The sequence below is a fragment of the Sorghum bicolor genome, chromosome 4, assembly GCF_000003195.3.
Source record: "Sorghum bicolor cultivar BTx623 chromosome 4, Sorghum_bicolor_NCBIv3, whole genome shotgun sequence".
NCBI classification, from domain to species: Eukaryota; Viridiplantae; Streptophyta; class Magnoliopsida; order Poales; family Poaceae; genus Sorghum; species Sorghum bicolor.
The window spans coordinates 10,549,942-10,569,536 of record NC_012873.2 but is presented as its reverse complement, the minus strand read 5'-3'; the positions used below and the strand labels follow the sequence as shown (position 1 = coordinate 10,569,536).

The window sequence follows — 19,595 nt, the reverse complement described above, 5'->3', positions numbered from 1 at the left end:
TTGTCCTTGAGCATATACAATTTGGGACTTTTTACCGTTGTAGTGCCCTCATATGTTTCTTCTAGCCTTGTCCACACTTCACTTGCTCTCTCAAGATCTTTGACTTGTTCAAATACCTTTGAATCAATGCCATTATAGATTGTGTTGAGAGCCATTGTATTGCATTGCTTGTTTGCTCTCTCATTGTCAGTGGAGTTAGCGGGGTCAAGGATCACAAAATCATTCTCCGTGACTTCCCACACTCTATCATTTATTGATCCAAGGTACATTTTCATTTTTCTTTTCCAATAGTCAAAAGAACTTGTGCCATCAAAGAACGGTGGTTTGCCCCCAACATGGTTGAACACTATTTGAGCCATAATTTGAGCACCGAGGTTGTTAAGCCTTCACAAAAGGTGACCACGGCTCCGATACCACTTGAAAGGTCCTAATATGGCTAGAGGGGGGGTGAATAGCCTATTTAAAAATTCTACAAATTCACTAGAGCAAGAGGTTAGTAAATAACAAAGCGAAGCTTTTTGCTCTAGCTCTAAAATGGTGTTTGCAAGCCACCTATCCAACAGTTCTAGTTGATATGATCACTAGGCACACAAGAGCTATGTCTCTACTTACACTAGAGAGCTACCTAAAGTTTCTATACAAGTATGTAAGCTACTCTAGTTTGCAAGAAAGTAAGAGAGAAGGTTTGATCTTTATACCGACGTGTAGAGGGGATGAACCAATCAATAAAATGAAGTCCAATCACCGGGAGAAATCCAATCAACAAACACAATGAAGACACACAATTTTCTCCCGAGGTTCACGTGCTTGCCGGCACGCTACGTCCCCGTTGTATCGACCAACACTTGGTGGTTCGGTGGCTAAGAGGTGTAGCACGAACCTCGTCCTCACTAGGACACCACAAGAACCAACCCACAAGTGAGGTAACTCAATGACACGAGCACTTTACTAGAGTTACCTTTCGGCTCTCCGCCGGAGAAGGTACAAGACCCCTCACAATCACCGGGAGATGGCCACGAACAATCACCAACTCGTGCCAAAGCTCCTCCGCTGCTCCAAGCCGTCTAGGTGGCGGCAACCACCAAGAGTAACAAGAAAAACCGCAGCTAGAACGATCCCCAAGTGCCACTAGATGCAATCACTCAAGCAAATGCACTTGGAATCACTCCCAATCTCACAAAGATGTTTAATGTATGAAGGAGATGAGTGGGAGGTGTTTGCTTAGGCTCACAAGGATGTCAAGTATGCTAGAATGCCAAGAGTGTGAGCCCCAAGCCGGCCAAACATGTATTTATAGCGCCTCAAACAAATAGAGTCGTTGGCTCTTTCACTGGGCGAAATACGGGGTTACCGGACGCTCTTAAAGGGGCACCGGACGCTCAACACCTGCGTCCGGTGCTCCAGAAGCGGCCACTTGTCACCTTCTGAAACTCTCGTGTCAGAGTCTAACGGTCACCTGCAGTGCACCGGACGCTGAGCAAGTTGGCACCGGACGCGTCTGGTGCACACCGGACTCATGCGCAGATAGTTCCGCAAACCTGCGGGTCACCGGACGCTAAGCACCGGTAGCGTCCGGTGCTCACCGGACCCATGCGCAGAGAGGGTCGCAAAACGCCCGCACACCGGACGCTACCTGAGCGTCCGGTGCTTCCAGTCAAACACTCCGACCGAAGTCAGATAGCACCGGACGCGTGAACAGGAGCTCCCCAGCGTCCGGTGCTTAACCCTAGCACCACAGCACACCGGACGCTCAGCCTCAGCATCCGGTGCCTCAAAGGCCAGCGTCCGGTGAGTGTTTCTCCGCGACTTCTCCAAATTTTCCCACCGGCGTAATAGAAAATATGCACTTTATTTTCTCGAAAAGCACCAAAACCCGCCTCGCAAGCTCGGCGGGAGGGAGAGAGGAACCCATCCTCTCTCTACCCTTCAAACTCCACCTCCTTCTCAAAGTGTGCCAACACCACAACGTGTGTACCAACAAGTGTGCACGTGTGTTAGCATTTTCACAAACAATTTCTTTGAAGGAGTTAAGTTAGCTCACTAGGTTCTAAATGCATGCACACGAATAATGACACCTAGTGGCACTTGATAACCGCTTAGCCAAAGAATTCCCCTCTTTATAGTACGGCTATCTATCCTAAATGTGATCACACCCTCTATGGTGTCTTGATCACCAAAACCAAAACCCTAAGCAATACCTTTGCCTTCATCTCCATAGGGTTTTGTTTTTCTCTTTCTTCTTTTCCAAGTTGAGCACTTGATCATCTTGTGGTCATCACCATCATCACCATGATCATCACTTGCTCCATCACTTGGTATGTACCAACCTCATTAAGTCTACACACTTAGCATAGATGTTAGTACTAGGGTTTTATCAATTATCTAAAACCAAACTAGGGCTTTCACCGAGTCCGCTGGAGACCGAAACACGGGCCTCGTGCCAGGCTGATGGGCTCGGGCTGCATGCCTATATATAGACATGGCAACGTCGCCCCCTCTGATCTGAATGGTGGCGGTGAACCCATCCTTTTCTCTCGCTTGGCAACAGCGAGCCCCACCCCCTCTCTCAGTGCGGCACTGGCAAAGCTCGGGCGTCCTCTCTCGGTGTCACTGCCGAGGGCCTGATCTCCCTCCCCCAGCATGGTGGCGGCAGAGCTCAGCCCCTCTCTTAGCCCGACGACGCGGTGGACGTCTGTGTGTATTTAAAGAAATCCAAACAAAATATAAAATGCGAGAAAATGTCCGTTTCTCAAATGAAACACACCAATTATATAAATTATTATTGTCTACACAGTAACACCGGCAACTCTTGGAGTTTTGCTACTTGGAATTGGAATGTCAATTAATACAAATCGTGGTCCGAGTAAGAGCATTCCCAACCGTTTTGCAAATAGACTTTACATTCATGCATTTGCAAAAAAAAAAATCTTAAAAAACTATAGAACATATACCGACGTCGGCCGGCGCTAGACACGAAATCAATGGGCCCAGTTACGGTTACGGCGTGTAGAATGTTTCTGCTTCTGCGATGGTTCCCTTCTCCTCTCAAGTCTACGGTTTCGTTTTCTCAAGTCTCAACTATCCAAAATTCTTGCATCGACGACTTTCGACCTGTGACTTGTGACTTGTGAAGAAGCCCGGCCACAAGTACCACGTACGCGGCTTCGATCATCTCTCCGTTGTTGGCTTGTTGCCATTCCGCGCGGGCACGAACAACCTCGTAAATTCCCCATGAACTTCTGTGCAGTTTTCCCAGTCATCTCTTATTATCATCATATCATGCCCTCCGATCCATCGGTGAATTCAACTTGGTTGCCGCGAAAATCTGTCAACCATCGCTAGCTAGCTCGGCCAGACGCACCACGCACGCGGGTCGCGGTCGCCATGGATTGCTGCCTCCGCGTGTACGGGCTGGCCATCGCCAACATGGTGTGCGTCGGCGGCACGGGCTTCCTCGTCTACGCGCTCGTGAAGCTCGCGAGGACGCCGCACAGACACAGCACGGCCGGCATCGTCGTCGTGTCCATCTTCCTCGTCTTCTGGCTCGCCCTCAACGCCACCATCTACCCGGCCTTCTGCGGCTCACTCTTCCCGTGGTCCACGCTGGGGCGGTGCCTGGCGCCGCCGCTCACCGCGGTCCGCTGGCTGCTCTGCTTCCCCTGCAGGTGCGCGCGGCGTCGCCTGATGCGCGGTGGCGGCGGCGACGACGAGCGCGCCGGCGCCTTGCCGCAGTTCATTGTGCAGAGTCACCACCAAGCAGGCTACAGCATCGGCATCGGCATCGGCGGCGTGCTTCCACGGGAGCCACCGGCTGGTAGCCGCAGAGCGCGGGGAGTGGCCGCCGCCACGGCCACAGCTGCCGACATCATCCCGACGTCGTACGAGCAGCCGGACGGCGGCGACGGCTCGCCGGACTGCGCCGTGTGCCTTGGCGCCGTGGAGAAGGGGGAGATGGTCAAGCGGCTGCCGGTGTGCCTGCACAAGTTCCACCAGGAGTGCATTGACCTGTGGCTACGCAACCACTCCACGTGTCCAGTCTGCCGGTGCAACGTATTCGCACCGCTGCCGGACCAATTAGTGTGAATTTGTTCTAGCCATTTTTTTGTCTCGTCTGCTGCAGCCGAAATCGACTTAGCTTGTTTAATTTCTTGAATCGATCACGAAATGCACAGCACCAACACATGTAAAGAAAAGGTATGTATAAAAGAAGAATTGATTTTATACATTTCTTTCCAAGACCGCATAGGTAGGATCCTCAGGGTTGCTCTGTTGCATTTTTGTGTTTTCATCCAATTGTGCCGACGTGTTAGTATTTTTTAGATGGTTCTCTGGTATAGATGGAAATAAACTTTTGTCTACACACTACGTGAAAAAAGCACTAAGAAAAAAGCACTAAGAGAACGTCACCTCTTTTCACTGTAGAGGCGGCTGGCTTTGGAGCCACCCTTACAGTGGCTCGGACGGGACTCAACTAGACACCCACCCCTACAATGGCCACTGTAAGGGCGGCTAGTGTTATGAGCCGCGCCTTACAGTGGTAGGTCACAGTAAGGGCGGTTGAATCATCGACCGCCCTTACAGTGGACTACTGTAGGGGCGGCTTAATCACCAGCCGCCCCTACAGTGGTTTTAGACAAAATTAGTCAAATAAGACACTAAATGATCTCAAATGAAAAACTTTTGAATAATAAGATTGTACAACTCACCAAGATCTACATTTATTATATAGTTTATTTTTACATTTGGGAAAGTGTTAATAAACACTAGTCATGGGGTGGCTCAATCCCAAGCGGCCCCTTTGGACAAACTTGGTGAAATGAGACACTAAATAACCTCAACTGAAAAAAATGAATACAAAGGTGTTAGAACTCACGAAGATCTACATTTGATACATAGTTTTGTATTCATGACTTTTGTATTCGAGACAATCTAGGGTTCAGTCAAAGTGTATTTTTTGTTAAAATCCAAGATTTGACTTGGTCAAACTAGGTCAAATGAGGCACTAAACGACCTCAAATGAAAAGGTTTTAATACAAAGGTGTTATAACTCATCAAGATCTATATTTGATACATAATTTATTTTATCATTTAGAAAAGTTTTAGTAAACTCTAGTCACATGTTTTAAAAATCCAAGATGTGACTTAGTCAAACTTGGTCAAATAAGGCACTAAATGACCTCAAATGAAAAACTTTTGAATACAAGGGTGTTAGAACTTATCAAGATCTAGATTTGATACATAGCTAATTTTTGCATGCGAGAAAGTGTTAGTAAACACTATTCACAAAGTCTTGAATCTCATATAGACTTTATGAAACTATAGGTGAGACTTGTGGATTTAGAACTACACTTTTCTAACACTTTGTCAAATGCAAAAATAACCTATGTATCAAGTGTAGATCTTGATTAGTGGACCAATCTTGGTATTCATGACTTTTCGAATTGAGACCATCTAGGGTTTCGAAAACTAGCATGTAGGTGTGAAAATTTCAAAATTCAAATTTTTAGTGGTTCAAACTTTGTTAAATGAAAAGTTGACCATTACACCAAATGTAGATCTGGATGAGTTTGATATTCTTTGTATTCATTACTTTTATAGTTGAGACCATCTACGGTTCAATCAAAGTGTATTTTTTGTTAAAATCCAAGATTTGACTTGGTCAAACTAGGTGAAATGAGGCACTAAACGACCTCAAATGAAAAAATTTTAAATACAAAGGTGTTATAACTCATCAAGATCTATATTTGATACACAGTTCATTTTACCATTTAGAAAAGTTTTAGTAAACTCTAGTCACATGTTTTAAAAATCCAAGATGTGACTTAGTCAAACTTGGTCAAATAAGGCACTAAATGACCTCAAATTAAAAACTTTTGAATACAAGGGTGTTAGAACTTATCAAGATCTACATTTGATACATAGATAATTTTTGCATTTGAGAAAGTGTTAGTAAACACTAGTCACAAAGTCTTGAATCTCACATAGACTTTATAAAACTATATGTGAGACTTGTGGATTTAGAACAATACTTTCCTAACACTTTGTCAAATGCAAAGATAACCTATGTATCAAATGTAGATCTTGATGAATGGACCAATCTTGGTATTCATGACTTTTTAAGTTGAGACCATCTAGGGTTTCGAAAACTAGCATGTAGGTGTGAAAATTTTAAAATTCAAATTTTGAGTGGTTCAAACTTTGTCAAATAAAAAGTTGACCATTACACCAAATGTAGATCTTGATGAGTTTGATGTTCTTTTTATTCATTACTTTTGTAGTTGAGACCATCTAGGCTTCAGTCAAAGTGTATTTTTGTTAAATCCAAGATTTGACTTGGTCAAACTTGGTCAAATGAGGCACTAAATGACCTCAAATGAAAAAGTTTTGAATACAAATGTGTTATAACTCATTAAGATCTATATTTGATACACAATTCATTTTACCATTTAGAAAAGTTTTAGTAAACTCCAGTCACATGTTTTAAAAATCCAAGATGTGACTTGGTCAAACTTGGTCAAATTAGGCACTAAATGACCTCAAATGAAAAACTTTTGAATACAAGGGTGTTAGAACTTATCAAGATCTATATTTGATACATAGCTATTTTTTGCATTTGAGAAAGTGTTAGTAAACACTAGTCACAAAGTCCTGAATCTCACACAGACTTTATGAAACTATATGTGAGACTTGTGGATTTAGAACTACACTTTCCTAACACTTTGTCAAATGCAAAAATGACCTATGTATCAAATGTAGATCTTGTTGAATTATACAACTTTGTTAGTGATGACTTTTTTAGTTGGAATCATTTGCTATTTCAAAATCTTGTTTGAAGTTGTCATTTTTTAAATTTAAAATTTGAATTCTTGAAACAATGTCCGATGGAGAAATGGCCTAAATAAAAATTGAATATACTGATGAGTTTTACAAATTTATGGTTTATGACTTTTCATTTGAAGTCATTTGCTTTCCAAAAATTTTGTAATAGTTCTCATATTTTGAAATTCAAATTTTGAATTGTTTCTACTAACTCATATGAAAAAAGGACCAAAATGAAATCTGTAGATATCAATGAGTTCTACTACTTTTCTGCTGACAAAATTTCTGTTTAAATTTATTTTTATTATCTTATATAATTTAAGACATTTCTACCAGAAAACGAAAATAAAAAAAAGAAAATAGTCTTGGGTAAAGACCTCTCCATTTTAGCCCAAAATGAGAGATAGGCCCAATATCTCTCATAGGCCTAGCTGCAACTTCGTTTGATAGCAGCCATCCATCTCTCAATCCGATGGTTGAGAACATTGTTTTCTGGGAAACCCTAGTTTCTCTTCACCACACGCACCGAAGCAAACCCTCCATGTTATCTCCTCCCGTAACCGTGGTCTCTCTCTCGGTCTTCTCTCTAGCGGGCTCCCTCTCTCTCGATGCCGACGCTGTTCCCTACTGCTCCTCCCATGGTGACATTACTTGCTTCTAGCTCCTCCGCGTGTATCACCGGTGCCCCCTCCTCTTCCTCCTTGTTTTGCGTGCGCTCACACTAGGTAGGCCGTCGTGCCCTGCCGGGCTGCTGGGGATGGATGGGCGCACCGCCGACGCCAGGCAGGCCGCAGCTGCGCACCACACAGCCACTGCTGGCCATGCCGCCACCGAGCCCCTGGCCAGGGGTGTGATGTTGTCTGTGCTGTCCCCTTCCCCTCACCATCATGCTCTTCTGATCACTGCAGATCCAGATAGACAGATCCAGATGGGCATGCATCGACGTGGTGAGCTCCTTCCATGATGGTTTTGTGCCAGCCTTGTTATGTGCTACAAATTGGGGATCTGTCCCTCGGTAATTTCTGATCCATGGCTACCCCTTGTTATGTGCTGTAAATTGGGGATCTGTGCTGCAAGTTAGGGTTGCCCCTCGGTAATTTCTGATCCATGGCTAATCCATATAGATTTAGAGAAGAAAGTTAAATATTAGTAGCTCTGTTAGCATCACTTTCCGCATCAATTAAATATTAGTGATAACATGTCTGATGTTTTTTACGAGCTGTGAATACTATTGTTTGCACATATTAAATAATAAACAGATATTGAAAATAAATAATCTGGAATATTTGCTCAACATTATAGATCTTGCGCTCCAAAGTTCAAGTTCATCTAGAAGGTACTTTCCCCATCTTGTAACTGCTCCTAGTAATACTTGCTCTTCAGTGGTAATCTCGAATATTTGTTTGAAATTTCTCTTTATTTCTATATTTCATGGTTTTCTGCTTTGGGTTAGCAAGCAAACATTGCATTTTATGGCTGTGTAGTTTTAGTTCTTCGATGCTAGTCCATGTTTTAGTTCTACCTGTCAGCACTACATCTTTCTTAACCGAGTCAAGCCTACACATCAGGCAGTCACTAGAAAACATACAAATCTAAAACAGATTTCCACCTTTTTTAGGTTTGGTCTTTGAGTAGAAGCATATTATATGCTGGATAATGTTGATGACTGCTGCTATAAAGTTCTGTGCAATCGTTATCTCTCACTTGCATTTCTTGTCTGATGTAGACTATGAACTTGTTCTATAAATTCAACAGACTGAAGGAGGATGATAATTTTTTTAGGGGCCATCTAAGGATCTATGTAGGCAATGCCATTTGCCAACAACACCGTTTACTGAATTTGTGTAATGACATACTGCCAATCGTTAACTAAAATATATCATCTTGTTGTAGTTACTTTGTTTAAACGGCACATGCTCCCCTTAAATATTGTAGTTTAGATGAAACTAATAGGATAAACTAACTCTATTTAGCTTACCTTGTACACAGGACTGCAGACAGCTCATGCGTACTTCACTACTTCTATTTAGGGTAGCTTAGAATTAGGAAAACATGTGCTGCTCTATTTTCTATTGTTCCTTGATCGATGCAATCAATAGATGCATACTGTGCAAGAAGTAATGAACTCTAGTATCTTCATTTTGATTTGCGACTTGTGAGGTTTTTACCCTATGATACTGTTTGGAACCTGGAACCTAGAACGTGCCTGACTATAGTTTAGTGACTTGTGTTGTGAGGTTTTGCCTTATGAAGTTTACATAACAGACTACAACCACTGTTTTGTGTAGGGCAATGATTCAACGTGTGCGAACTCACAAGTTGAAGGTAGAGAATGATGCTCTAAAGTTACCTTTGAATTAATAGAACATGATAATGATGTGCAATAGTGCATAGTCTGTTCCTTACCAATGAACTAGAATTTCTTTTGCATGTATCTATCTGACATATGTTTCTTTGAGGTATAGTTACTAGATTCATAAATAGTAAATTAGTTTTCTATTAATTTCTATTATACTAAAATTAATTAGAATGCACTGTACTTGGTTCTTGTTCTCAACAATATATATCCTCCTTTCAACCTAGTTTTGATTTTTAAGAGATAAGTTTTGATTTTTAAGATAGAATTGTGTACCGCTAGCAAGATTTGGTCGCTGGAGATCGTTCTCATTTCTTTGCGCCTCTGAACACAGGAAGCCAAATATTTGCTGTTGCTAGAGCTGAGCCAGATGTAGGACGAGGACATAGTAAATTAGTTTTCTATTAATTTCTATTATACTAAAATTAATTAGAATGCACTGTACTTGGTTCTTGTTCTGAACAATATATATCCTCCTTTCAACCTAGTTTTGATTTTTAAGAGATAAGTTTTGATTTTTAAGATAGAATTGTGTACCGCTAGCAAGATTTGGTCGCTGGAGATCTATTGTTAAGTTCTCATTTCTTTGCGTCTCTGAACACAGGAAGCCAAATATTTGCTGTTGCTAGAGCTGAGCCAGATGTAGGACGAGGACACCATTGATCTACAAGGCTGAGCTTGTAAGGCAAGGATCTTATTTCTTGCTCTTCAGTGATGGATTTTGATTGTAGTTCTAGCTAGCTAGTATATTAGATTTCTTTATGGATTTTTAGATCTGTAGAAAGAGTGGAACTTGTGGATTTGACAAACTTGTGAAACTTGTTATGATAGAACTTTTGAATTTGTAAATTTGATGGTGGAATTGAAATTTGATGTTTGTGATGTGATCTGGTCAGATTTAATATTATATATATATGCTATGTTGTGGTTAGATTAGATTTGAAATATATATATATATATATATATATATATATATATATTAATGCCCGTACGTTGTTACGGGTTTTAAAATCCACGTACTCTATGTTTTTTCATTGTTATTTTATTATTTTGTTTTTTCTGTCTATATTCTTACTTTTTCATTTCTTTTCAGTTTTTGTTTTTCGATTTTATTTTATTTTTTGTCATTTCCTTATTCTTTTCTTGTTTTAATTTTACCTTTTATTTTCTTTTTATTTTGGTTTTATTTTTATTGTTCTTCCTTGTTTCTATTTATTTTTCTTTTTTTCTCAGATTTTCTATGTTTCTTGAAATTCTTATTTTATATTTTTATTTCCTTTTAATCTTATTTTTATCCTTATTTAAATTATTCATTAATTTTATTTGCTTTATGCACTTTTTATCATTTGTTAATTATGTTTGTTTTTATATTTTTTTCTTAGTAATTTTATTTTTTATTTTATTTTCTATATATGTGATATTTATGTAGTATATATTTAGTGTTCTTTGTTGTGTTATGTTATGTTTACGTAGTATACATGTGATGTTCTATGATGTTTTTTATGGTGTTCACTTAGTATACATGTAATCTATAATAGATGTGATATTCTATAATATATTTAATGATGTTCTATAATGTATTTAGTGATGTTAATATTCTATAAATATATTTACGATATTTGAAAAGTAACCCTTTGATATTATTTGAAATTTTTCTCTATTTTGTGTTTTTATTATTTTTCTTATGCTTTTTACTCTAGATTTTTTTTATTTTTATCTATGTCATGTATTTATGTATTTTTATGTATATTGTAATATCAGTTTCATAAACCTAAACCTAAATACTATTCTTCTAAATCGATAACATTTTTTACGAAGACAGAACATTGTCTATTGAACCTAGAATATTGTCTCTACTTAATAAAAGAAAATATTTTATCTTTATAAGATAAATATTCATTAATAAAATTTTATATAAATATATCCATGTGTGATCTTGTTTTCAAGGATAGCGTGTCATCGCACAGTAAAAAAGACCACCAAAGGGATGGGAGTTGTGGATGGGTCATCTCTATAATTTTTAGTTGTAGAGATAAATATTTATTAATAAAAATAAAATTTTATCTAAATATATCCATGTGTGATCTTGTTTTGAAGGATTTGTTATGAGAAATTTAATGGTGCAATCGAAATTTAAGTTATATCTTCAGTTTAAAAGTTATGACTTTTTTAAATTTGCTAAAACAATTTTGCATGCATGGGTGAGTGGGGCATGGGTTGATGGAATAGCCTATCATGACTAAAAGGGATGAGAGTTGTGGCTTCACCATGGGTATGATAGACGGATCCTTTTCATAATTTTTAGTTGTATATATATATATATGTTGTGCTGACTGTCCTATTTGATTATTGTAGCTTTTATTTTTTTTTGCTGAAAATTAACTGTAAGGGCGGCTCTAGATTGAGCCGCCCTTACAAATGCACACAATAGGGGCAGCTGAAAACATTAGCCGCCCTTACAGTGGTCATTAGTAAGGGTGGCTGGTGTTCCTAGCCGCCCTTACAGTGGACCAGTGTAAGGGCGGCTGGTGTTGAACCGCCCTTACAGTAGAATCCCCTGTAATAGCGTTTGCATAAGGACGGCTGAGCCAGCCGCTCTTATAAAGCTTTTTTAGCTGCTCCTACTGTACCTGACTGTAGTAGTGACAAGATTATCCTCACCTTCGTTAATTTGCAGCTCAGAATAGACTAAAACTATTCCTAGCCTGAAACTATTCGATAATTTATACTAGCCTTCCAAACGATAGCGAGTGATTAACGATAGTATATTTCGTCCTCTAAAGAAAAAACAAAATTATTTCGTCACCACAAACACATCACGCCATATTAATATTTAATATTAGCAACACTACGAAAAGCTTTGGAGTGGGACGTGGAAGGTGGAACATCTCTTTTGCCATTTCGCGGACGAAGACACCAATGAAATTCTATCATCTTTAATCCCTCCTGTCACTCCAGCCAGCACTCGGTGTGTATATCAAGAGAAGCAGGTAATTGATAAGCATTCAGGGCACAAAGCTCTCACAGCCGCTGCAAAGGTGAGCCACACACCGGCCGCAGAGACATGGCGTGCTTCAACAGCTCCATCCGCGTAATGATACTGGTTTTCATCAACACGGTGGTCATCGGCGGCACTGCCTCCATCATCTACACGTTCGAGCGGGGCATAAAGGCACCCCAGGTCATCCTCATGTTCTTTGGCTTATTCAACGCCACCATCTACCCCATCTTCTGCCTCACGCTCTTCCCGTGGTCCAGTCTAGGGCGTTGCCTGTGTCGCGTCGGTGTGCTGCTCTGCCTGCCGTGGGGCCGCATGCGCCGGGCCTGGAGCGCCGCCGCCGCCGGCGACCACGACGGCGGCGATAGTGGCTTTGGTTTGCCGGAGATTGTGGTGCAGAGACAGGGCCAGCAGGTCAGGAACGTGTTTCCTAGGGAGGCGGCGCCACCGCTTCCCGGCGAAGTAGGACCTGGTAGAGCTGTCGTCGTTGCTGCCGGCGACGACGACATACCTGCGTACGCGTACGAGCAGCAGGCCGGCGGCGGCGCGGTGCCGGAGTACGGCACGCCGTCGTCGGCAGAGTGCGCGGTGTGCCTAGGAGCGCTCGAGAAGGGGGAGATGGTGAAGAGTCTGCCGGTGTGCTTGCACGTGTTCCACCAGCACTGCGTCGACCAGTGGCTGCACCACCGCCCGACGTGTCCGGTCTGCCGGTGCAACGTCTTCCCTTCACGTACTGCCGCCATTGCCGGGCTAAGTAGTATAGCATGACATTTTTCCTTGTCCTTTTCTCTATAGGGGAAACTGAAAACTTGTATTACAGGGTTTTGCTAACTGTACATTTAGTGATATTTGAGGGTGAGTTGTTTTTTCTTTTATTTTAGATGCCCATAGCATAGTTCACATATATAGGCTTAGTTTAGCACAACTTCTTCGCTAGCTCCGCGAGTTGTTTGAAGTTGCTTTGTACCAAATGGATTTTTTACAAACAGCTTCGCAAATAAGACTACTGATGAAAACCTGTGCTCTCATATGAAAATTGAAGTGGAAATGAAGCCGAAAATAGTAGTTTATTTGTCATCTTCATCTCGTCCTCTAAAGAAAAAACAAAACTATTCTTTTCAAAATGTCATCCATGTATATACGAGTAGGATTTTGTTCTAAAGATTTTATTATAAAAAACTAGTATAATGCCTATGCTAACACCACAGTTTTTCTAAAGAACGCTATATAAGTTATAGTAATTTTTTAGAGTTTTAATTTTAGACAATTGTTTTTTATTGTATATACATTTTGTGAATCATCGGTACATGACACTGTCTCCTATTCCACTCCTCCTTTTGTTCATTAGACATCTCAGTTGTATGTTTTCGTTGTTGAGTAGTCATTGTGGTACTAACATTATTGCCTGCACGTAACATTTTACTTTATATAGTACAGAATATCATATTATTTTTTAGAGGTAATACTTTTTTGAATTATTAAATAATTGTTACCTAGTTGAGCACTTCCAGGGGTAGTGGATGATCCAATACATTTATGGAGATGATCCCATGGGTAGAGTATAATTGGTGTGCTTTGGTCCATATTGTGTGGGATATTTTCCTTGCCCAATATAGTTGGTGTGCTCGGTTCCATATTAGAACAATTATTATCTGCATTTATTATTGGTGTTCAAAAAGGCTCAAGCACGGGATGGATTAATTATGGAATACAAATATAAAATGAAAGAGGATTAAATAACTATTGTTGATGAGGTCGGCAATGTTTAAGTCAAAATGGTGGAAGTGCTATTATTTTGTGATGCAGCCTTCTACCGTGCTCGATATTCACGCTGGTAATCACGTTGTTTCCTATGCTCCCTTCCCTTTCTTCTCCGGCCATCCTCGCTCGACAATCACACTGATACTCATGTTGTCTTCTATTTATCTCCTCCCCTCGTTCATCGGTCATCTCAGCACGACAATTGCGACCTCGCAATGTTTGAGTCCACCTCGATGAGGCCTCATCTAAAGCAGGAATTTTGACGAATTTAGATTAGATTACGAAATTATAAAAAACACCCAATTATTAAAAGCATACCTGTGACGTTGGTGATGTCGCTTAGTGCATTATGTATATGTCCAGGTGTAGACATTGAAGCCACCTGAATGAAAAAAAGGAACTGCAAAAAGGCATTCATGAATTTTATCATTAGACATTGCATGATTATTTAGAGATAACTCATACTATGACCTCATAACTCTGAATTTTCTGAGATCTCAACTTTAATACATTTAGCTACTAATACACTTTTATCAGTTACTTACTGTAGAAATATGCAACCATTTAGATGTACATGCACATAGGTTCAGAAAATCACCATCGCCCATGTGAACCTATATCTAAAACCACGGAACCATCTCTGAAACCACGGAACCATTCAGATGTATATGCATATACTACACGACCATGCATGTTGAGATGAGAATACTGCTACTGGTTTCAGGTTGCCGTCAGGGACCAAAGCAAGATGATAGATGGTTTAATTTATGACATGCAACAGGGGCAACACCTAAGCACAATAATGATCGACGCATACTTGTACCATTAATTACTGCTTGTATTATTTAGAGGAAGATAAAAAAACTGCCCGCACGACAGTAAAACGTAACCTACAGTTGACACTAAAGATCAGTCGCCGATCCGAAGGTCCGATTCCCTGCCATCCGCCGTGTCATTGTGGAGGACAGGAGTAGACGGCAGCGCCGGCGTCACATACGTGCTCTTGGCGGTGTCCTGCTTGTACGTGCTCTGCTTGTACGTAGATCGCCGCTGCGCTGGAAGAGGAAGGGAGGCGTAGATTGTGGTGGCAGGCGGGGTGGATTCAAATGCATGGCAGGCGGAGTGGTTTCAAATGGACGGCAGGCGGGGTGGATTCAAATGGATTCAATTTTGAGATGAACCGTGATTGACCTGGAGAGACTGAGGCGTGAGGGTTGGTTATGGTGGAGATTATTGGGCCGAATTAGTAGGCTGCGGTGGGGTGATTTTGTTTGGAGGTGAGTTTGTCTAGTATAACGGCCCAAGAAGTTTTCAATTATAGTGGAGATATACAATAGTGTAATTGGAATTTAACTTGGATGCTCAATTTGGAAGCTATGTTTTTATTTTTTTTCTCTGAATAGATGACGTCGTTATTTTTTCTAATCTCTACTAAAATTTTCCTTTTGCGTGTGCGTAGAGAATTTCTATGTTTTTTTTTGTTTTAGCAAAGTAGAGAACTGCTACGTGACAACGTCAATTCAATTGCCCAATTCTCCACTGGCCGTGTGCGCTTGCTTCGGCCCAAACGCAAGCAGTAGCCCACTAACGATGGCGCAGCCCAACGATTTACCCGTTCCAGTCGCGCAAGCGACAAGTATAGTGGCATCCTAGGTGGAAGAAAATGGAAATCAGGTTCCTTAAAGACTACTATGAATTGCTCGCACCAGAGCGATTCACGGTGCTGCAGACGTCCTCGCACGTCGACGTGTAGCAGGGCTCTCGCGTGGCTACCCTCGAGCGACCGAGCCCGAGCACGGCTAACATGAGTGTTATCACTGGCGGGTGGACCCTTTGACCCTGCTTCCATACAACCCCACAGGCAGCGACGTAAGGCAGAAGGGAGCATCCAGCTAGCTGGAGCATGGCCTGGGATCCGAGAATCAATCGAACACATACCTTTGCACATGTCTCTCTCCTGGTATTCCTTCTCTATGCCAAATCTACAGCACTATGTGAATTAATCTATTAAGCATAATCATGGACTTTGAATAAAAAAACAAATTACATAGCTCGTCCGATAACTACAAACCGAATCTATTAAGCATAATTAATCTATCATTAGCACATGTGAGTTACTGTAGGCTAATCATTGACTAACTAGGCTTAAAAGATTCATCTCGCGATTTTGAATCAAACTGTGAATTAGTTTATTTTTTTATCTATATTTAATGTTCCATGTATGTGTTCAAAGATTCGATGGAATGGATAAAAATTTTTTATGTGAGGAACTAAACAGGGCTACGTACAAACTATTCCTAATTAGATTGACGCAATGTCTGCTAGGTGAATTGACGTCTCCCTGACACATTGTTATTTTTTTTAAATTTGCGTGAAAAGATTTAGGAATTTATCTATTTTGGCAATTACAGTTTTAGCTATGCTTTCTATGCCGCTAGGTGCTACAAGCACAAAGATACAAGAGCTATAATTCTTCTATGGCCAATAATTTTATATTCACAAATATGTTTGTTCACATCATCTCTGTATACATAGCCTATGATTATTATTCCTTTGATGATCTCTATGTTCTCCTCCTATTGATCTGAGGCATTAGGTATAATGCAATGATGATTACCATTCTTGTTAGAGGAAGTTTAATAACACAGTCCACTTGTTGGCTGTAAGGTTCTTTACAGCCTTCTTCCAGTCCACTCATATAATAGTTAGCTATTCACTATTAATACATGGTCAGAGTTTCTTAGTTCTCGTGCCTAAGCTGGCTGTAAGCTTACAGTCTGCTTCTCCTCTCTCTCCTCACTTCTCTCCTCCACCTCAGCATTTAGCCGGCTTACAGCCCACCATAATACTTGCTCTTATGATTGTCTATTCTCTTATTTATAAACTGAGGCATATCGACAGTGATGACATTCATTATCTTCATATATACTTCGTTGATCCAGTTGGACTTGCACGTTGTCAAGTACTCTTGTATATGCATGGTTTTTTTAATACTCTAATTAAGGTTTGCTAAATGTAATTAGGTAATTACTGCTACGGAGAATGGTTTTGACGAGGATGATCCCACCCAATCTATGAAGCTTTGTGTGATCTCTTTATGTTCTCGCCCAGAGCATCCCCAACAAGTTTGCATAATTCACTTGGCAAATTTCTGGATTTGCCAAGTCTAAACCCCAAATGCCAAGTGAACAAAAAGGTATACTCCAACAAGTTGGCATTTGGGCTTGGCAAATTGAAAACTAAAGGCCCACATGTCTTAATTTTTTTGGTGGGTCCGGTTCCAGGCATCAGAAAGCCGCCGTACTCCTTCGTCTTCCGATCCTCGCTTCGCATGCATGCCGTCGCACCTTCCTCAGCCGCGCGCCCCCTTCTTCCTCCTCAGCCGCGTGCCCCTTCTCCTTCTCCTCCATAGATCCGATCCAGGCCTTCTCTCCCTCTCTCGAACTCCATCTTCTCCAACCATCCACCATGCCAAGGAAGAGATCCCGTGCTCGAAGTCAGCAGCTAGAAGATTCTTCATCTGATGACGACGTCCTTCTCCTCTCCTCGGCTGCTCAAATCTCGAGCAATCTGTTGAACAACCGCAAGAGAAGGCCCGGAGGTTCTGTCCCTGGTCATCGGGTAATTTATCGTGATAGAGAAGGTGGCCATAAAAGGATGTTCCAAGATTATTTGGCCGATAATCCAACGTATGGTGAAGATATTTTCCGTCGAAGGTATATAGTTTCATCTACACATCAGATTTGTTTGTAGTATGTGCTTTCTTATTTCTTTTGCTTAAATATGTCCTAGCTATCACATCGGATATGTACTCTTTTCTTCAGGTCCGACGGCGCGGGGTAGAAGAGAGCACGCGGTCTTGCGCGGGGTGATGGAGAGAGGAAAGGAAGAGGCCGGCACGATGAAATAGGGAGGCGCGATCTGTTTCCTTGTAGGACCGTGGGAAAAAAGGAAAGGCCGAGAGGTTTTCGCGCGCGCGGGACAACAGGAAACGCCCGAAAAAACATCGATGCCAAGCGCTCGAGTGCGCGCAAATATGCGCCGGGAAGGGCTGGTTTTGCCAACCTTGACAATTTGCCAAATCCATTTGCCAACTTGTTGGAGGATGGATTTTGTGGTTTTGCCAAAAATCAAGATTTGCCAAGTGCATTTGCCAACTTGTTGGAGATGCTCTAAGTCAGCCCATCACCACTGATTCATGATTCTTGTTTCTCTATGAGGCTTTGTGATCTCTTTAGTCTTTACACAGTTCTCTCACCCTGGTAAGTCAATGCATAACCACTTATTCGTGGTTCTTGTTTCTTTGTTGTGCATATTCCGACTCAAGTTGGGCTAGATGCGGGCGCACATGCACGGATGGTATTGGAATTGGAAGTGTACACGGTGGTAATAAAAGAGGTGTACGAGGCACGTGTCGTTGTTTGAGCTAGTAGCAGAGAGCTCAGCATGGACTAGACACTTCTAAGGATATATAATATGTGGTCGGGTGAAGCCGGTGTATAACATGTCGTATCCTATACCTAAAGAACGTGAACATACAAATACAAGCTGTACATGTATAACAAATGGAATTATGTGGCATATAAAGATACAAACAATTCATAACTCAATCTGTCATGCCCTATATTATAGTGGCAAACTGTACTCTTTTCTTTTTGCTGGCCCGAAATTGCTGTTGGGCATGTGCTTTATCATCTTCTGATGGTAGGGCGCGCAAAGCGCGCAAGAGTTTCTAGTAGAGATAAAAAGCTATTCTCACGTGTGGTTTCCAATGTCATTAATATTAACTAAAACACATGAAATTTATGAAACTGAGAGAAGAGTTAGATTTCATCCTCATGAAACATGATATACATAGTACCTACTGCTATATAATTAAAACAAAACATGAGAGGAGTTAGATTTCATCTCGAGGACTTTTGAAGATCTCATGTTGTCGTTGCTACCGAAATTGCACAAATATGTGTTTCTAGGATTCGAATCTGAGACCTCAATATTCAGGTTCTCCCAAGCACCTATACTATCTGTATGTGATGTTTATGACTATACAATTGATATCATCCTTTTAACTACATAATTTTGATTTATATTATATATTTAACACTTTAAATGATCTCCAATAAAAAAAATAACTACAAAGTCATAGACCTGGTTGAGTACAATATTTTTTATGTTGACTTTGTCTTTATTCGATACTATTAACTATCTCAAATCATATCCCAGAATTTATATTGAATTTAAATTTATTTGGATATGTAAACCATCTCAAACTAAAAAAAAATATCAACTACAAAGTGCTAGATTTGAACTCTACAATTTTGATATAAGCAGATTTTATCTTAATCTGACCTTATATAAAAAAGTTATGATTTTCTACTGGTTGAAGCTATGATCCGACAGTCACCTATCACTATCCGAAGTCATGAAGCGGTAGCTATAAACTTATCAGCACCAATTCTAAGACAATCAGCAGTGACTATCTGGTCTGGCATAATGACCTTAGTATCGGGACTCATAAGTTTATAACTATCGGCTCGTGACTTGAACTGCAGTGATAGCCCCAAATCGAGAACATATGGCCGGCAAAGGACTCAATTTTGGGTTATATATAGGATCGAGCTTTTTTTTTCAATTGACTGTTAAAGATAAATTGAAAATCGA

The 19,595-nt window shown here is 40.9% G+C and overlaps 2 protein-coding genes across 2 annotated transcripts; both read left to right on the top strand.

The window, feature by feature from the left end:
- On the top strand, positions 2,902 to 4,221 carry LOC8085593. The gene has a single exon (XM_002453562.2). The coding sequence runs from the start codon at positions 3,385 to 3,387 to the stop codon at positions 4,081 to 4,083; it is 699 nt and encodes a 232-aa protein (XP_002453607.1). The 5' UTR covers positions 2,902 to 3,384; the 3' UTR covers positions 4,084 to 4,221.
- Positions 12,240 to 12,941, top strand: LOC8085592. The gene has a single exon (XM_021459448.1). The coding sequence runs from the start codon at positions 12,240 to 12,242 to the stop codon at positions 12,939 to 12,941; it is 702 nt and encodes a 233-aa protein (XP_021315123.1).